Source organism: Zerene cesonia, chromosome 17 (genome assembly GCF_012273895.1).
Source record: "Zerene cesonia ecotype Mississippi chromosome 17, Zerene_cesonia_1.1, whole genome shotgun sequence".
Taxonomy (NCBI): domain Eukaryota; kingdom Metazoa; phylum Arthropoda; class Insecta; order Lepidoptera; family Pieridae; genus Zerene; species Zerene cesonia.
The window spans coordinates 6,481,992-6,499,435 of record NC_052118.1 but is presented as its reverse complement, the minus strand read 5'-3'; the positions used below and the strand labels follow the sequence as shown (position 1 = coordinate 6,499,435).

General features: G+C 32.6%; 2 protein-coding genes across 3 annotated transcripts; one reads left to right on the top strand and one right to left on the bottom strand.

Moving 5' to 3' along the window:
- Positions 1-5,356: 5,356 nt before the first annotated feature.
- On the bottom strand, positions 5,357-15,222 carry LOC119833444. 2 transcript variants are annotated; one of them, XM_038357445.1, is made up of 7 exons: positions 14,975-15,221; positions 10,222-10,286; positions 8,349-8,570; positions 7,866-8,050; positions 7,227-7,361; positions 5,936-6,071; positions 5,359-5,632 (listed from the first exon to the last, which is right to left on the bottom strand). In XM_038357445.1, the coding sequence occupies exons 2-7, from the start codon at positions 10,284-10,286 to the stop codon at positions 5,521-5,523; spliced, it is 855 nt and encodes a 284-aa protein (XP_038213373.1). In that variant the 5' UTR covers positions 14,975-15,221; the 3' UTR covers positions 5,359-5,520. The 2 variants fall into 2 exon arrangements, with proteins under 2 accessions (XP_038213374.1, XP_038213373.1); XM_038357446.1 differs by lacking the exon at positions 10,222-10,286 and having other exon boundaries at positions 5,357-5,632; positions 14,975-15,222.
- A 644-nt stretch (positions 15,223-15,866) lies between these two features.
- LOC119833620 (cytochrome b561 domain-containing protein 2-like) lies at positions 15,867-17,438 on the top strand. The gene is made up of 2 exons (XM_038357712.1): positions 15,867-16,351; positions 16,420-17,438. Exons 1-2 carry the CDS (start codon positions 16,166-16,168, stop codon positions 16,930-16,932), a joined length of 699 nt encoding a protein of 232 aa, XP_038213640.1. The 5' UTR covers positions 15,867-16,165; the 3' UTR covers positions 16,933-17,438.
- The last annotated feature ends 6 nt before the right edge of the window (positions 17,439-17,444 follow it).

Below are 17,444 nucleotides of genomic sequence, written 5' to 3'. Positions count from 1 at the left end.
ATTTTATTTATGAATTTCTAACTTGAGTGTAATGTGTATTTCAAGTTTCAAGTTACAACTATCCAATAGTTTATTCACATACGCATACATTTATACAAATTTAAATGAATGACTTCATGCAGAGTCGTCAGCAAGCGAGGGCAGCCTGGTAGTGTCGGGGCTGCGGCTGAGCGCGTGCGTGTGGGAGGGGGGCGCGGTGGGGGCGGTGGAGGCGGCGCGCGGGGGGGCGGCGCCGCACGCGCCCGCGCCCCGCATCGCGCTCTCGTACGTGCCCGCTGACGACGACGTGGTGAGTGTGGACGGTTAAACTTTTGATTTTATCCCAACCGTTCCTATATTAATTTATTTTTTTATCATTTCATTGAAAAGATTTTTATTATTATTATGAGTGATGCAAATGTGTAGTTAAAGCGTGTTGTACGATGTCTAAAACACCACAGTAGTAAAAAAGGAAAAAAAAAACACCAATTGTTCTTATCCTTTGTAATTGTAATTATAATTATAATTGTTGTAATTATCCTTTTAACATACTTTGATTGGAGACTGTCATTTGAATTGTATGAACATGCAGTCCCTTAACAATAAATTGTGAACGTAACCAATGAATGTACATAATGTAGGAATTTACCTAATAATTTACCGCAATGTAATACGTTTTCAATACTCTTTAGTTCTATTTGTGTCAATTCCAATTTGCGAACCGAATAAAAAACAAGTATGTGTTTGTCGAGGACAGGACGCGTCCGCGTTCGAGCTGCCGCTGTACGCGAGCGCGTCGCGCGGCGCGCTGGTGTGCGCGTGGCGCGCGCCGCTGGCGGCCTCGCTGCCGCCGCGCCGCGCCACGCTGCACGCCGCCGCGCTCTACATCGCGCCCGTCGAGTAGTTCACCTATTCTACGTATGTGCTTACTTAGTACTACACTAGAAGTTTTAGGATTTGTTTGAAGACACTTTACTGTTTCTTTTACGGTTTCACCGAGTGGCTGAATGAGGGTCGTGTGTGAATTATTAAGTATTGTTGGCGACGGTCAGCAATACTGAAGAATTTTCTGTTTTTAGAATCAATGGTTCAAGCGGAATAACTGAAGCGTATAGAATTTCATTTTTCTTGAATAACATTTATCTCCTCTCTAATGAATATCGTTCTCTTTCTATCAATATTTCTCTCATTCGAAGCAATATCCACGCTCATAGAAATACTTTATTAAAAATAATACAATCTAACATATTTAAATATTGCTTCCTGTTGTTGCTGCAATAAGTCATTTATTTTAATTAAAGCCATGAATTTCATTTAATCAATATACATACATATTGTGTGATGTTTATTTCTAATGATAGTCTTTAATATTAAATTTTATTAACATAATGTTTAGAACTAAGAAAGATGGCAGGAATAAAACTTCATGTGTTAATTAAATTGTTTTATTTGTAAAAACATTCCTTTCTACAGGTATTCACTTATAAAAACTTTTCTGACCTGACTAGAGGCATTGGTCATGTTCATACCTTAACAACAATTTTCTGGTAAGGAAGATTTTTACATCAATTGACATTATAAAAACAGTACATAACAATAAAATTGCTTTATAAAAAGTGCTTCACAGCCAGTTCATCGCGATAAGGCACTTCATTTTGTTCCCAATTAGTTTGTTCATTAAAATTTACTGAAAATATCTTACCATTCAAATTGAAATAATATGTAACATTCACAACTTATAAATAAAAATCGTTTCGTATCGATCGTATGTTTACATGTGTTTGTTGACATGTTCGTGCCTTATACACAAATATTCAACTAACTTATTTAAATTAAAATCTATTTTTAAATCAATGGCACATCTATTTACAATGGAATTTATAATAGATCAATTAGCTGCTTTAACCAAAAAGGCTTAATTGTTTCATATGGACAATAAATAACAAAATAATAAAAATATTCAAGGATAGTAGCGAAAATTTGTTTGCAGTATGTTTCAAAATAAATTTTATTAAATATTTATTATTGGAAGACGATAATTTATTGTTTTCATATATATATTTATAATAACTTATTCAATGACGGTAATTATAGTATGGATTTAAAGACATATGAGATCACTCACAGATCCAAATTTAAAGTGAAATATATGAAATAAAAATATGTTGATATTTTAATTAATCATATTGAAAGTTCAAACAGATTTAACATGTCAACCTACTTAAATATCAAACTTTCAGCAAATCACATTACCTTCAATTCTCTATTAAAATGTGAGCATTAACTTCGCATACTTACAATAAATCTAACAAACCAATAAGGTAACTTATTTTAATTATTTTTTATTACGCAGCAAATATTTAGAAATGAAAGCCATTCGTAAAAATTAAATGAGCAATGTTAATCATCAAACCTTACATTATGAAGTACGCAATATTATAATATATGTATAAAAATATACTTAGATGAGCACCATATTATGCTAATAAACAATTAAAATTTCAAAATCATATTATACTTAATATTTTAAAACATTTATTTAAATGAGATAACTGCCTTTATACCAATCCTAAAATAAACACCTTAATGGTAAATATAAATCAGTTTCCAGCAAAATGTTTAAAATAACATAATGGACGAATGCAAAAAAAAAATTGCATTTATTGACTGATGAAAAGTTATGTTTTTTCTATATAATTGTATGTTTGCGATATGTATATCAAAAACTAAGCGATTTTCCAATGATTTTTTCGTTTCTAAGTTTAGTTGTTAACAATATTTTCTTGTACAAAGCGACTTCCGTAAATAAATTATATTTAACTTCGCAAGCAGTAAATAAGGGAATTAAAAAAATATTTTAGGTCCAGCCTCATTAAGTCTTATTAAATTAAAAACATCAAAATGATATTGAAAGTCTAATTCATTTGTTAAATATGTTTTTTATGTTTTTATATGTAGTATAAACTTTTTTTTTCTTAAGATATTATATATATTTATTAGTTTCTTTAGCTTACATTTTGAGGAACTCGATTCAAATGTTTTAATTACATATGGCCAAACCGAAACACAATAAAATTTTATAATTTTCATTCGATAAATGATAGAGTATCTTATTTATAGACATCGGGCATTAAACTGAATTTCTTAGAGAAACGTGTGCTCGTATGTACTTGATGAAGTTAACATATTCATCCGTTTTAAGATCTTATTTTATTTTTCTGTAGTTCCAATAACTTCCTATGTAAGACAATAGATACTTACACATACAAAGTAAAATGCATGCAAAAATGGCAGTAAATTGTTTTCTACCTAAAAAAACTATATTAATTTTAATACCACTTACAAAAATATCTAATAGTAATAACTATCGCTATGTAAGTAGCGAATTAGAAACTGAATTGAAAACAAAAATAAATATAACAAACTAAATCACAGGTATAACAAAGTACGTAACATAATTACGTAATATGTTATAATTCGGCGGACTCACAGAACCTATGGCTAAGGCACCAAATATTACTATTAAAATAACGCAATAAAATGCGAGGTGATATTCAATCATCGATATAAATGCTTATAATCTCAAAGTTGCATTGAGCAAATCGATTATCGTATACTAAAAGCAACAGTACTAGAACGTGACGTCATAACCGTTATAGTGTGACGTCATTCTGTTGTTGCACAGTGTTGATGTTCTGCACCACGTTGATGATGAAAGAGGGCCCGGTGTTGGAAGGGCCGCCCGTGTCTCCATTACCCAGTGTCTCGCCGGAACTTCTATTGTTGTTTGAATCCTATTTATAGAAAACGTATGCTATTAAATTAATTCAAAGGTTTGCCTCAAGAAAATCACGAAGAAAGCGATATTAAAATTATAATCATTGTGACGAGCAGTTTATTTAAATATTATGTAATGGAAAGTATATGACTTTGAGTGAACTGTGTAAGATTGAGGAATGGGAAACGTACAACAACGTAGAAACCTATGATGCAGGTTATACGAGATGTGTGTAAGCGTATACTGTTACTGATGATATGTGCAAGTATATGCTCTTGATAAAACTTTCAAAATCGCCGTTTAACTAACCGCCTGAACGATATCGAGGCGTTTAATGAAACAGCTAGGCGGATGGTTGCGTGCGTACCTGCGGCGCGGGCGCGCAGTGCGGCGCGCGCAGCAGCGCGGTGGAGCGCGCGGCGGCGAGCAGGCTCGACAGCTCGGCGCCCGCCCCCGCGCCCCCGGCCCCCGCGCCGCCCGCCTCCGCGCCCGCCCCCGCCCTGACGAGGTCAATTATAAAATATTATAATTATGAATATTTGGACTAAATCACAAGTTGTACATATGCTTTGGAATTATTTACTTACTACATCGGGCATAGTCAGCCATTTTAATTAATGCGAAGAGATTTAATAAAGTGAAACTTTCAAATGTGCTATGATAAATGTGCTCCCTGTCCATTGAATTTTAGGAGTTCTTTTTTGGAAGTGGAGCTGTATAAGATTAAAAAAAGACGAGGTACTGGCTATGTCAATGCATACTATTAGACCTTTTTTATAATTTTTGTACCCCATGGATGGTCACCAAAGTACATAAGCTACTACTATTCATGAAACAAAGTGTTTCTTTTAGAAACTATTACCTAGGTGCCAATAATACTACCTACCCTCAACTCCCTGTGACATAAAGGTGTGATTAACACTTTACCTTGTTTGATTGCTTTGTTTCAATCCATTTATGTTTACTGATTGTAAGAATATTATCATAATGTGATAAGATATCTCTATACCATCTAATTAGACTCGAACAAAGCAATGTTTCGTTGTCGGTGACTGTTAGATATCTATTTACTAGCTGACCCGGCAAACGCTGTTTTGCCTTACTCTTATCATTTAGAGGTGTAAAAAATAGATGTTGGCCGATTCTCAGACATACTCAACATGCACACAAAATTTCATAAGAATCGGTCAAGCCGTTTCGGAGGAGTTTGGCAACGAAAACTGTGACACGAGAATTTTATATATTAGATATGATGCACTCAAGTAAAAAATTGTATGGTTTAATATTTTTTGGATGAGTTATTATCATATAGCTGTCACTTTTTCCTGTCGCTTGTTTAGATGTCGAATCCTACAAAATATGGCCTTGCTTTGCAACGGGGACGCATTCGGCATTCGTATGAATTGTGCAATCGTGTTCGCACGTTGTTGTTTCAATGTTCGACCCATGCTTTGTTAATAGTCTTTGTGACTGGCTGTGATTTGTTATCAACTGCCTACCACAATTAGGAAGTTCTGAAGAATCGCAGTACATTCTTATTAAGATCATACTAATATTCAACACAGCCCCTTTTCATTTCTAATAACCTTTGTACTTACATTACATAAATAATATAGGCTATATTTTTTTGTATAGACCGATACATTTAAAAACTGCATATATATGATTATTGACAACAGCTCGCATAACACAGAATAAGCTAAAACGAAAATGAATGTGTCCCTCATACATGTATATGTACGTAAAATATGATATAAATGTACTCACGTGTGCGCATGCGCATCGGGCTCGGGCGTCCACGTGCTCTCCATGGTGTCCTCGTCGTGCGCGCCGCCGCGCTCCTCCTCGCTCTCGCCCGCTCCGCCCGCGTCGTAGCTGTAACGTTTTCAATATGTATATTAATTTATAAATGATTTTCTTGATGTAATTGTTTAAAATCAATTTTGAAACTTCAAATATTCATTTATTCAATAAGACATCTTATAGAAGCACTTTTGAATCGTCATAACATAGCTTTAACATTTACTTTATTTATTGATACCACAAGTGAGTAAAAAATTCTGTCCCAATCCCTGCATTATAAATTCAACTACGTCAAAATCGAATTTTAAAGAGTCATTTACATACAAAACTAAGGGTGTAGCTAATAAAAGCACGTAAATACAAGTAAGCACGTACCTAAGCGGCAAGTTGGTGAGGTGCGGTCCGCGCACGTAGCTGGGGTTGTTGAACACGCGCGCCGCCTGGCTGCCGGCCGACTCGCGCTCGCCGCGCCGCCCGCTGGCCGGCGCCCGCTTCGCGAAGCCCCATAACTCTGAACACAATTCACTAAATGACTATTTTTTCTGTATTTCATGAGAATGTATACTTTTGTCTGTCTGTCTGTCTCTTTGTCCTCCTAGCAGGCGCACGCTTCACGAAGCCCCACTTTTGACACAATACTTTTTTAAATCGGCAGTTGTTCTGAACAGAATAAAACCCCTATTTAGTATCTCTTTCTAATTAAGTGTCTGTTTGTCAGAGATCTTTAGACAGCTCGAGATCACAAGTATTAATGAATTAACAAATGTAATTGTATGTTTAAAATAAAATATCACAACAACTATATGTATTGCAAGTTATTCATTAGATTGGTTTCGCATAGATAATCATTTACCGTACTGCATAAGTTAGATACATGTAAAATAAAAGTTTACAAACATATTCCGAGGAAATATTTACTTTTATAACTTTACATCCCAATCTCACAAACTCGTTTAGGTTCATTAAAAATGTAAATTATGCAGCTTCGAACTGCGTCAGAGGCGATATGATTCACTTTCATTCCGACAATACATAATCAGTTTATTATCCTGTGTAAAGGCTATGCGTCGAGGAAAACCGCAAGGTCATTCATTTTGAGATAAGATTCAGTCAATCAATGATCCTTACTTCCTACAAACATATTAGATATTGCATCAAAACAAAAAGGTCTTTGTTTGACTATAACAGTATTTATTGGGGCTGACATAAACAATAGTTTAAAAGCCCTCTAAATAAATTAAAAAAAAAAACAGTATTTATATCAGTCTATTATGTTGAATCTTTGGTCAAATAATGCCAAGAAAATTCTTAAAAACTATTGTAATAGAAAATCTTTTACATAAACTACATTAACAAGAATACCTGGAAAGCGATATTCTTATTGGCGAAATTTCTTCTCATAAAAAACATAAAATATCAATTCCAATAAAACTTCAGCTCATCAATTTAAGTATGCTTTGAACATTTACTCTACCTTTACCCGTAAAAATAATATCACAAACAATAATCCATATTTACCGATATTGGAAATTTTAATTAAAGTTGGCAAACAGATTAAAGTGAACCTTGATAATGCTCATAGAAAATTTAAAAAAAAGGCTATTAATAATTAAGTTAATTATAATTAAATGATATGATAGGGCGGAAAGATGGAACATAGTCATACCATCATTAGCGGATTCAGCGGGCGGCGAGGAAGGGCGCACGGGCGTGTACTGCGCGTTGTACGGCGGCGGCGGCTCGGGCGCGCTCGCGTGCGCGCCGTTCCCGTTGTATGGGGACTGCACGGACGTGCGGGTCGCTGGGAATTGTACAATTGTTTTTACAAACATGTCTTTAATAGAAATAATATAACAATAATACTCTTCGCCCGCATAGTCAAAAGAAAGGTTCATAGGACTGATATGTATGACCGCGGGAAAAAGCCTATATCAGTAGATGTATTAAGTATAAAAATATCTGTAGAATGGACCTGATGGTTTAAACGGATTTAAAAAATACTAAGTATGCAGCAACATATACAAACTGAATATAATATTACAAAAGTAATAATTAATCCTTTTTTGGGATTAAACATAATTTACGTAACATATTTCCATCAAAATTTCAATGGGGTTAGTTACAAATGATTGCGCGTATTTCATTAATTAACCACATATATTTACTAATACACATTTGACCACATACCATTACTCATCATTAACAATAAAACATATTTTTTAGACTTCAACCGCATAATAAGTAGGTCACTGGTTTTCACAAAAAGGTCAATGTCAACATTGAGCGATTCAAAGTGCATACTCACAGGCCAATATTCTGAACGTGTACATATTCCGGAAGACATAGATCACGAGAAGAACAGCCAGGATAACGAACAAGAGTAATCCAAAGCTGACTGCCACCCACACATAGGCCGGCAGCGCATCGTGCCCGCGGGAGTCCGGCAACACACAAGCCGAGTTCACGTCCCCCCTCAAATCCGCCACTAACCTGCAAACATACAATATTGTGCTAATTTGTTATACCGAGATAACGACGTGACTCATCGTTTGTTTACGCTGTAATTAAAATGAAAATGCGTGCATTGTTGCACTGATTATTTTACGAGTGATATAATGTGAATAAAGAATGAAATCTGCTGTGTTTCATCCGTAATTTATATCCATATTTAAATGTTATGAAGTATAGTGAATATAAATAAACACGAGATTGGGGAGCAGGTGTATTATTCAAGCTACCTAATATATAGAAAAATCTAAGATAACTTAAGATGTATTAAAAATAATACCCTTTAAAGCATGATCCACACTGTGCTACAGACTTGATACAAGGTGGTGAGCCGAGCGGTGGTTCTCGTTTCAGTTGATCACAACTGAGACATTTTCTGCAAGCGAAGGCCTCGGTGACGCAGTAGAATCCTTTCTCACATTGATCGTCGCTATCACACTCGATCGGTTGAGCGAGTGCCATCCTGTACAAGGACGAAGTGACCAGACAGGTCACGAAGGCCCTGAAACAAATATAACATTGTGAGAAATAAATCTGAGATTTATTGAAATATATTAGTCGAGAATTAATCGGGACGTATGTAATACTAGCTGTGCGCCGCGGTTTCACCCGCGTAAGGCCGTATCCCGTAGGAATATCGGAATATTAAGTTGCCTATATGTTATTCCAGTTATCCAGCTGTCTACGTACCAAATTTCATTGCAATTGGTTCAGTAGTTTTTACGTGAAAGAGTAACAAACATCCATACATCCATACTTACAAACTTTCGCATTTCTAATATTAATAATAGGATGTACGACTAATTTCACACGAAAGAAAGCATTAACGATTATAAAAAAAATTATTTTGTAAATGTTAACATAAAGATAAGGCGTATTTAGTGACAAACTACATAAGCACTTTGTCAAAAAATTTAATTTGAAGTACATATGAAATAAAACGAAGTAGGTAGGCAAGCAATTAATTTAGTAGGTATATTGTTACCTACATTCTTGGTATCATTCTTCTTTTTATTTCAAAGCATATACTATGTAAGTACTAAGTTTATTGTCAACCATTTGGAACATTTAAATTTTAAATGTAATCACAAAAATACTAAATATGTCTTTGGAATAAGTTTGTTTTAGAATATAATCGAACAGTTTAACTAAAAATATTGAGATGGGTAAAAAATAAACATTTTATTTATATACATACATAGAATATAACACATTACACTATGTGTATAGAATAAAATAACTGCAATTAATTCTTATAATAATATTTATATAATGGCGATTGTTTTATCATAATATATTTAGCGTCAGCGTATTAACCTTCTGCTACGTCGTAATTAAAATAAGTATTGTGCGTCTGACTCGTGATCAAACGAAAGGAATGAAAAAAATATAATATATCCTTTATGTGCACATGATATAAGATCTCGATTCACGGTGTTTGCGCACCGGTTGGCGCTGACGCATCGCAGGACGATATTGATAAAGTGGCGTGATCTCCAATACCATTCTCATTATCTGTCCATTATTATACCTATCTACGGATACATTAGGATTTCACAGTTAATTATAGAACAAAAAAATTGAGCTGTAGCAATACTTATAAAAAAAAGTGCACGAAAAATATATAATATTTTAAAGTCTTTGCTTCAACACAAACTATTCAATCAGTGCAAGTCTAAAGATTATTTTAACATTTCTATTTACGATACATATTTTAATTGACGGCAATTGCATTAAGCTGTGTTTACGATAAACGAAGATGGTTGAACGATTTGCTACAAAGAAAACAGGAGCTGTTACTAAAAGGAGGTGTGCAAAACAACGATCTTTGAAACAGGAGAGAGAGGCATATGCTGCGGTCATGCGTCAGAGTAGGCCTAACCACGAGTCGATGATCTGCTTATTCACTGCACTATTTTAATTTATACTAAATCCACACGTGTCCTTTATGTGAGATCTACTAAAACCGTCGGTGATGCAATCGGTTCAGATAAAAGCTACTGGCACTTTCAGTTTACATACACTAAGTTTAGCCAATAACTTCACAGGTCTTCATACTGATCAATACACTACACAATAATCAGCGAATTATTCATTAATACTCAAATGCATAGTACTTAGTCATACACAATTATAAGGCTACAAATACATACCCCAATTCCATTATTGCCGCTAAATGGTTTCGTTTCTGATTCTTCTGTATTTTTTGTGGCACCATCTAATCAAAACAAAAGACATTTCAATACTAATCCCTGGAATAATAGCTGCATGCTACACATTTAGGGCAAGTTAAAACATGTCATAAACAATCGGTAACTTGTGTCCCGGCGTTCTTGACGATCGAGATAATATTATATATTAAAGCTACCTGGATTGATTTTTAAAGAAGGCATTGATACGCTCTTATAAAAATCGTATTTATGGTGATAAACTACTTACATTTACACTTATATTATAAAGAGGAAGACTTTGTATTTTTGTTTGTTTGTTTGTTTTTTTGTAATGGATAAACTCAAATACTACTGAACCGATTTTAAAAATTATTTCACCATTAGAAAGCTAAAGTTGCACTTCACTGAGTGACATAGGCTATATATGTACCCCGAGCAAAGCCGGGGCGGACAGCTAGTTATTATATATACATAATTACATTTAATTATGTTATAACAGTAATGACACATTTATAATCAGGATGTATCACAAATATCACTGGTATCTCTATAATACTAGCCGACCAGGCAAACGCTGTTCTGCCTTACTCTTATCATTTAGGGGTATGAAAAGTGGATGTTGAACGATTCTCAGACACACCCAATATGCACACAAAATTTCATAAGAATCGGCCCAGCCATTTCGAAGGGGTTTGGTAACTAACATTGTGACACGGGAATTTTATATATGAGATTAAAAAAAGAATTCATCTCAATGTCCTTATAAATTTGTACTTACCTACTTTCCATATATATACCTATAATGGTTCGGTTACTTTCAACCGATTTTTAGAAACTCTATATTAAAACTATTTTTGTATTTAAATTTTTTATGACTATGATATAACTATACTTGTGACATATATAAACGAGATTTAGGCTTTTAGTAGTTAAGAGGAATTCGTACTCGATTTTAGTGCAGAATTTCGTACGTTGTGATATTTTATGTTGAACTAATGACTTTATGAAGATTATTAATGTAAATTAATTATATATTATTAATGCCTCTATAAATGTTCATGGGCGGTGGTAGCGCTTACCATCAGGCGACCCACCAGCTCCATTGCCGACTGTGACATAAAAAAAAAAAAAAAAAAAAAATACAATATTTTTATATTTCCGTTACTGAATGTATGGAACACTATACTGGTAGTACAGGAATACAGACAATACATATAATTCAAAACTACGACAGGTGCTTTATACAATAATTTGTCATTTATCCGTACTGCGTCCCGCGGTTTCACCCGTTATAAGTCCGTATCCCATAGTAATAACGGGATAAAAAGTTGCCTATATGTTATTCCAGTTGTCCAGCTGTCTACTTACCAAATTTCATTGCAATCGGTTCAGCAGTTTTTGCGTGAAACAGCAACAAACACATACAAATACAAACTTTCGCATTTATAATATTAGTAGGATTGTAATACGGGATAATACTTGTCATAGGCTAATAAGTATAACGCTAAAAACAATTATTAAAATATATTAATTATCGCCCATTTATTAGAAATCTATAACCCAAAGTTCCTTTATATTAAAAACAAACATATAAATCTCATTTAATGTTTAGTTTTTTTGCATTGAAATGCAAAGCATATAAAGCATTTCAATGCTATAAAACTAAAAATTAAATTCCAAAATTTATATAAATCTCACTTTTAATAAAAATAACCTAATCGAAATATTATTCGGAGACGGCGAGCTTGAAGATACTCTACGAGTAGGTATTGTTCGAGAATCGAGAGCTATATATAGAGCTATACAGTATATACAACACCAACGTTATAATGAAAATGTACACTCATAAAATCTCGCGTAGTGTATAACCTTGGCGTGTAGTAGGTATATATTATTATTGGAATCGTCAACATTGTGGGAGGCCAAAACTCAATATATTAAAGAATATTAAGTAATGAAATTACAGCTTCCTAAAAACACGTTTAACTTAGGTTATACCAATCTATAGTATCACGTGTAAATTAAGCAGATGTGTTACTGGTTTAAGTCATTTACTGAACATAATAATAAATATATTATTTATTATCGTCTTCTCATAATATCTTGGCATATGATAGATTGATAGGAGGCCACGATACATTTATAATAATCGTGGGTTCATCGCAGTTTATTCAAATACTCATATAATCAAATGTTAATGTGGTAATATGATGAAGATATCATTTTGAACCGATTTGAGAGATTCTTTCTATTTGATAGGAAGTTGTTTTCATTCGGTAATTTTTTTATTAGAATCTGGAGTAGACGTGACAGGGAGTATCTTCCCTCCAGGTACATTACAGGGAAATTAACTTTTTGTTATTAATTTTAGTAAATAAATATATAAATCTGTCCATACATATCTATTAATATATTATACGTATCTTATAAGCAAAGAAAGGTACAGAGTCCGGTTTGGATGCCATTATTTATCGGCTAGCCTGCGGTGGCCGGTAAACATTTCGAATGAGTCATCCTGCGCGTACCTAGCACGGGGATCACGAATGGGAGCAAAATAAAAAAGTTAAAATGTCGTTAGCCGCGTGCGCAGGTTGAAGGGAACAAGAATGGGAAGGATTATATTATGTGACGCAATCTTGTTTAGTATTGCAATGTAATAATTTGTTTAAGATATAACCACAATATCGTGGCTAATTGTTAATTAATCGTGAAATTGCAAACTAAAAGATTTTCTGAGTATCTGAAACATCAAAACCTGTCTTTTGTGACCTCCGTATTTGTATTAGAGTGTAGATCTATTGTTCCATTTTCATCGCAAATCCCAACTAATATTATAAATGTGAAAGTAATTCTGTTTGTCTGTTACGCTTTCACCCCTAAACCTCTCAACCGATTTTGATGAAATTTGGTATGAAGATAGAACTAAAAAAAAGACATAGGATACTTTTTATCGCGAAAAACGGGGTAGATGGGGTTGAAACAGGGGATGAAAGATAATATGAAAGTTCCTAATTGTCAAACTTGTAAGATTCTTTCACACTTAAACCACTTAACCAATTTTGACAAATAGTTTAGACTTTGGGAAAGACTACAGGCTACTCTTTATCATGTCGCGCGATATAACGGAAATTTAGTTTTGGAAATTAATACATATATTGATAAGTGGGATGATAACAAATTCTTTTAATTTCATTAAAGAAAATTCTCTCCTTATGTCTTTGCCTTGATAATATGTTTGTCGTTAATTGTGCATCCTCACCTTCGTTGTTGTTAGATGCTAAGAAAATACTATTTATTGCATCTTGAAACAAAAGTTTTTTAAACATTAAGATGTTTTTATTTTCGTAATATTGAGGAAGTAACAGTAACACTATACCTTATTCTGACAAAGACAATCTAAGAGTTAGGTGTAACTAGCAGGTGATATACAATGGTTCCTTGTTTGATGGTACAAGGTAGTAGTAAGAAGTACAAGGCAGCAAATGTTACATTAGTTTTGTAAACAAATTGTTTTTCGGACATGTAAAAAATGTTTACCAGTCACTTTACATATTCACATTTTTTGTCAAATATTTATAGCTGCTTGAAAAACAATCAATATATTTATACCAAAAAAAGACATTCTTATATATTTAGTATTTGATTAAACACTTCATGATAAAATTTTGAATACTATGAAGAATTTATATTTCACTAGATGCTCTTCCAGGCTCCAACCCAGATATCACCCAAGTGACCTCATACCCTGTCTGTATACAATGTATTAAGGTTTTATTTATTTCCTTGGTAAGAACTTTTTTATTATGAATAGGAGGGAGGATATTTGACAAGAACTTTTCAATTTATAAAAAAAACACTCAAGACATATAAATAAACACAAGTATCCAATATCTGCGAAAATTATCGTTACATTTTTAAAATTAAAATACAACTTTTTCACATTTTTACATTTTCATTGATTCTTGGCTCTTACTGATTATATGTGATGTGACATATTACTACTCTTACTACTCTTACTGATTATATTTGATTGGCCATGTGAATTTTCTAAATAAATGGACTACCTAACCCAAAAACAATTTTCAAATTGTTTATCTTGTTTTGTCACCAACTTTTGATTAAGTTTAGAAGGTTTGAATTAGATCCATAAAAAGTTGATCAAAATATAGTTTTATAATAGTCAGCTGTACAAACAAAAACATACAGGTGAACCTAAATAAAGTGCGTTATCAAAAGAATCTTCCTGATATTAAAAATAAAAGTTTGAAAGATCAGCTGATTAGGTGTTTGGATTACATTTAGGCTACTTTTAGCATGGGTAGCATGAGAATGAACCCACATGCTCCAGCAAGTGCAACATAAGAATATAAATTATTTAAAATTTGTTGAATAGAATTAAATAAAGAATACATTATAGCTTAAAAATAAAATTTGTGATTTGAAAAAACAATTAATGCAGCATTACTTATAAGTAAAAGATTCCCCTTTTTATTGGAACATTTTTTTAAATTATGTATCTACATAACGAAAGTAGATACCAGAAAAATATTAATTAAAATGATTTTTTTTTAATTAATTTTTTTATCATACTGTTATTATTTTTACAGCTGATTCACGTTCGATGCTATTTATTCTGGCTTTTTTTTACGTCTCTACTAAATAAATATATCTAAATACACAAGTATTCAATTATTAATTTCATTTCATAAATAAAATAATTAAAAAGTTTACTTACCGCATTTTATAACTTTAAGGGTCCAAAAGGTACCAAATCACAATAATTTCTTATTTTCACAGCTAGTTCTAGAGTTATAATAATAATAATACATCAGTTTATTTATTTAAATGCACTTTAAATCCAACACTGAACACTCAGCTATCACTTAATCGAAAACAGCACATTAATCCCCGACGGAGGATGAGCGAATACAAAACTGAAAAGTTTGGGTGATAATAAAAAAAAAACAAAGCAACTTGTTCGTGTGAACAAGTCACAACTTGCTCGGAATATATTCTATCCCTTGTCATTCCAACGCATACAAAAGAGACAGCATAAAAGTTAAAGAGAACTAGTATGACCATTACAAATGAGACCTACCAAATTAGTAGATAACTTATTCATTACACATTTAAATAAATGTGTTCTTATGGAAAATTATTATTGCATATTATTTTACGTTTAGTTTACGTTTTCTATTCTAAGAGGCATTTATTTTTTGCATGAAACATGGTATACAAAGTTATTACACATTTATTCTATGCAACAATCATGTTATTACTTTAAATAACATACAATGTATGTGTTCTGCTTATATTATTACAATGTCTTGTATAATTATTTTGTTTTTACATCCTAGAACAGGGATTCTCTGTAATTCCTATAGAATTTTATTAAATATCTGAAAGCCTATATATGGAACTTTTTTTTGTACAAATTTAAGTTGGGCCTTGGTAAGAACAATTTGTTTGGATATCGGCTTAATTTTCCAGTCTCGGTGTTGAGTTTCAAACATTGCGGATAATTTTCTGCATATATATTATGTAATTTCTAAGGCATATTTTTTTTCTAAGAATTATCTATGTTCATTGCTCGTTGTCTTTTAAATGTTAATGAAGCACACATGACACAGCTGTCAGCTGTCTGCGCCGCCGTGACTGTTTGATCTGTGGTCGTGACGTTCAAGTTTATTTAAATATTTCCCCTTTAAAAAATATTTTTAATCATTCCTATTTCGTACAAAAAATACATACGATTTAAGTTTATAAAATAAATACATATTTACATAAAGTGCACGTAATTAAGGCACAGGCAACGAATACATTTTATCAAATTATTGATTTTTGTACGAGTATTGTCGCAAGTTTTATTATAAACCATTGTACAAATTTTTCGCCTGACAGCCATTTAAATTAAATAAAATCTAATATGCCATCTACGGACGGCACTACAGAAACATCGCAACTTGTACCTCCGAGCGGCAACGCAAAACCAAGCTATATGAATTTAACTAATAATGTATGCGCATTATTATTTAATGGCATTATTATTTATTGTTGTTTTAGAGATGGAGTATATTTATTCTCCTTTCACCCGATATTCATGTCCATAGGGGTAAGTTTCAAGTTGCTATAATTTTTTCCTATCTTATTAGTTTGCCTTATTATTTTCGTTATTTACAGTGGCTAATATTTATGTGTACTGCTGTGAATGCAGTGACACCTGGTGACTTTGCTACCGAGTGGATGCCCATCCGTTTACGCAGTGCCAGACATTGGGTATTGCAATTGATGGCTGTAACATTTATTCTAACAGGTTTTATTATAATTCTAACAAATAAAATTATTAATGATAAACCTCATTTTGTATCTTTACATGCTAAATTTGGGCTTGCTGCTATAATATTTGCATTTTTTACGAGCATTGGTGGTCTTGGCGCTCTGTATAGTCTTAAATTGAAAGATTTTCTGGCTCCCATATATACTAAAATATTGCATGCATCTGTAGGCCTCATAACATTATGTTTAGGTGTAATAACTATAATTTTAGGCAACTTTTCAAAATGGTGGACATTTGGAGAATTATTGAGATATACATGTTTAGTATTGGTCTTGTTAGTGATGATTCTGACAATTTTGCGACCAACTCTTAAAGTATATTTTCGTCTTAAAGAAAGGCTTGGTTATGCTAATTAAGTATTAATGCACTTGAAATTAATTGAGATATACAATGGATTGGCATCGGAGTTAAAGAAGATAAATTTAATCTATCAATGTTAAACATTTAATTACATTAGTGGATATTTCAGAACTAGAACCTAAAAACCTCAGTTTTGTTTTGTTTTTTTTGTTATTTTTTAAGTTGGATTACATGTAATTTGTTGATTTTTACAGTAATTATACGATTTCTTTATAAGATTTAATTTATATTTTAATGTGTGTGTTAGCCTTTAATGGTCACAAATTTTAATATGATGTATCACCACAATAAAAAAAAAGTAATATATAATGTAATAATTATATGGGGCTTCTAATCATGTAGTAGATGTGTGTTAAGTAGAAATCATATTATACTGTTATTGTCTGAAATTTGGTAAAAAGATTTTATTAAATAAATGTATTAGGTGTAAATTTATACACACATAATATTTTTTATGAATTTAAAATATTGTGTGTTTTTATTTATTTTTACTATCTTTAAATATTTT

Bases quoted from the DNA above. Each gene is read 5' to 3' on its own strand.
- LOC119833620 (XM_038357712.1), top strand. From the start codon at position 16,166: ATGCCATCTACGGACGGCACTACAGAAACATCGCAACTTGTACCTCCG. The intron at 16,352-16,419 runs GTAAGTTTCAAG...CGTTATTTACAG, and splicing joins CGATATTCATGTCCATAGGG to TGGCTAATATTTATGTGTAC.
- LOC119833444 (XM_038357445.1), bottom strand. From the start codon at position 10,286: ATGGTGCCACAAAAAATACAGAAGAATCAGAAACGAAACCATTTAGCG. The intron at 7,362-7,865 runs GTGAGTATGCAC...TACAATTCCCAG, and splicing joins CACGTTCAGAATATTGGCCT to CGACCCGCACGTCCGTGCAG. The intron at 5,633-5,935 runs GTACGTGCTTAC...AAAACGTTACAG, and splicing joins CTCACCAACTTGCCGCTTAG to CTACGACGCGGGCGGAGCGG.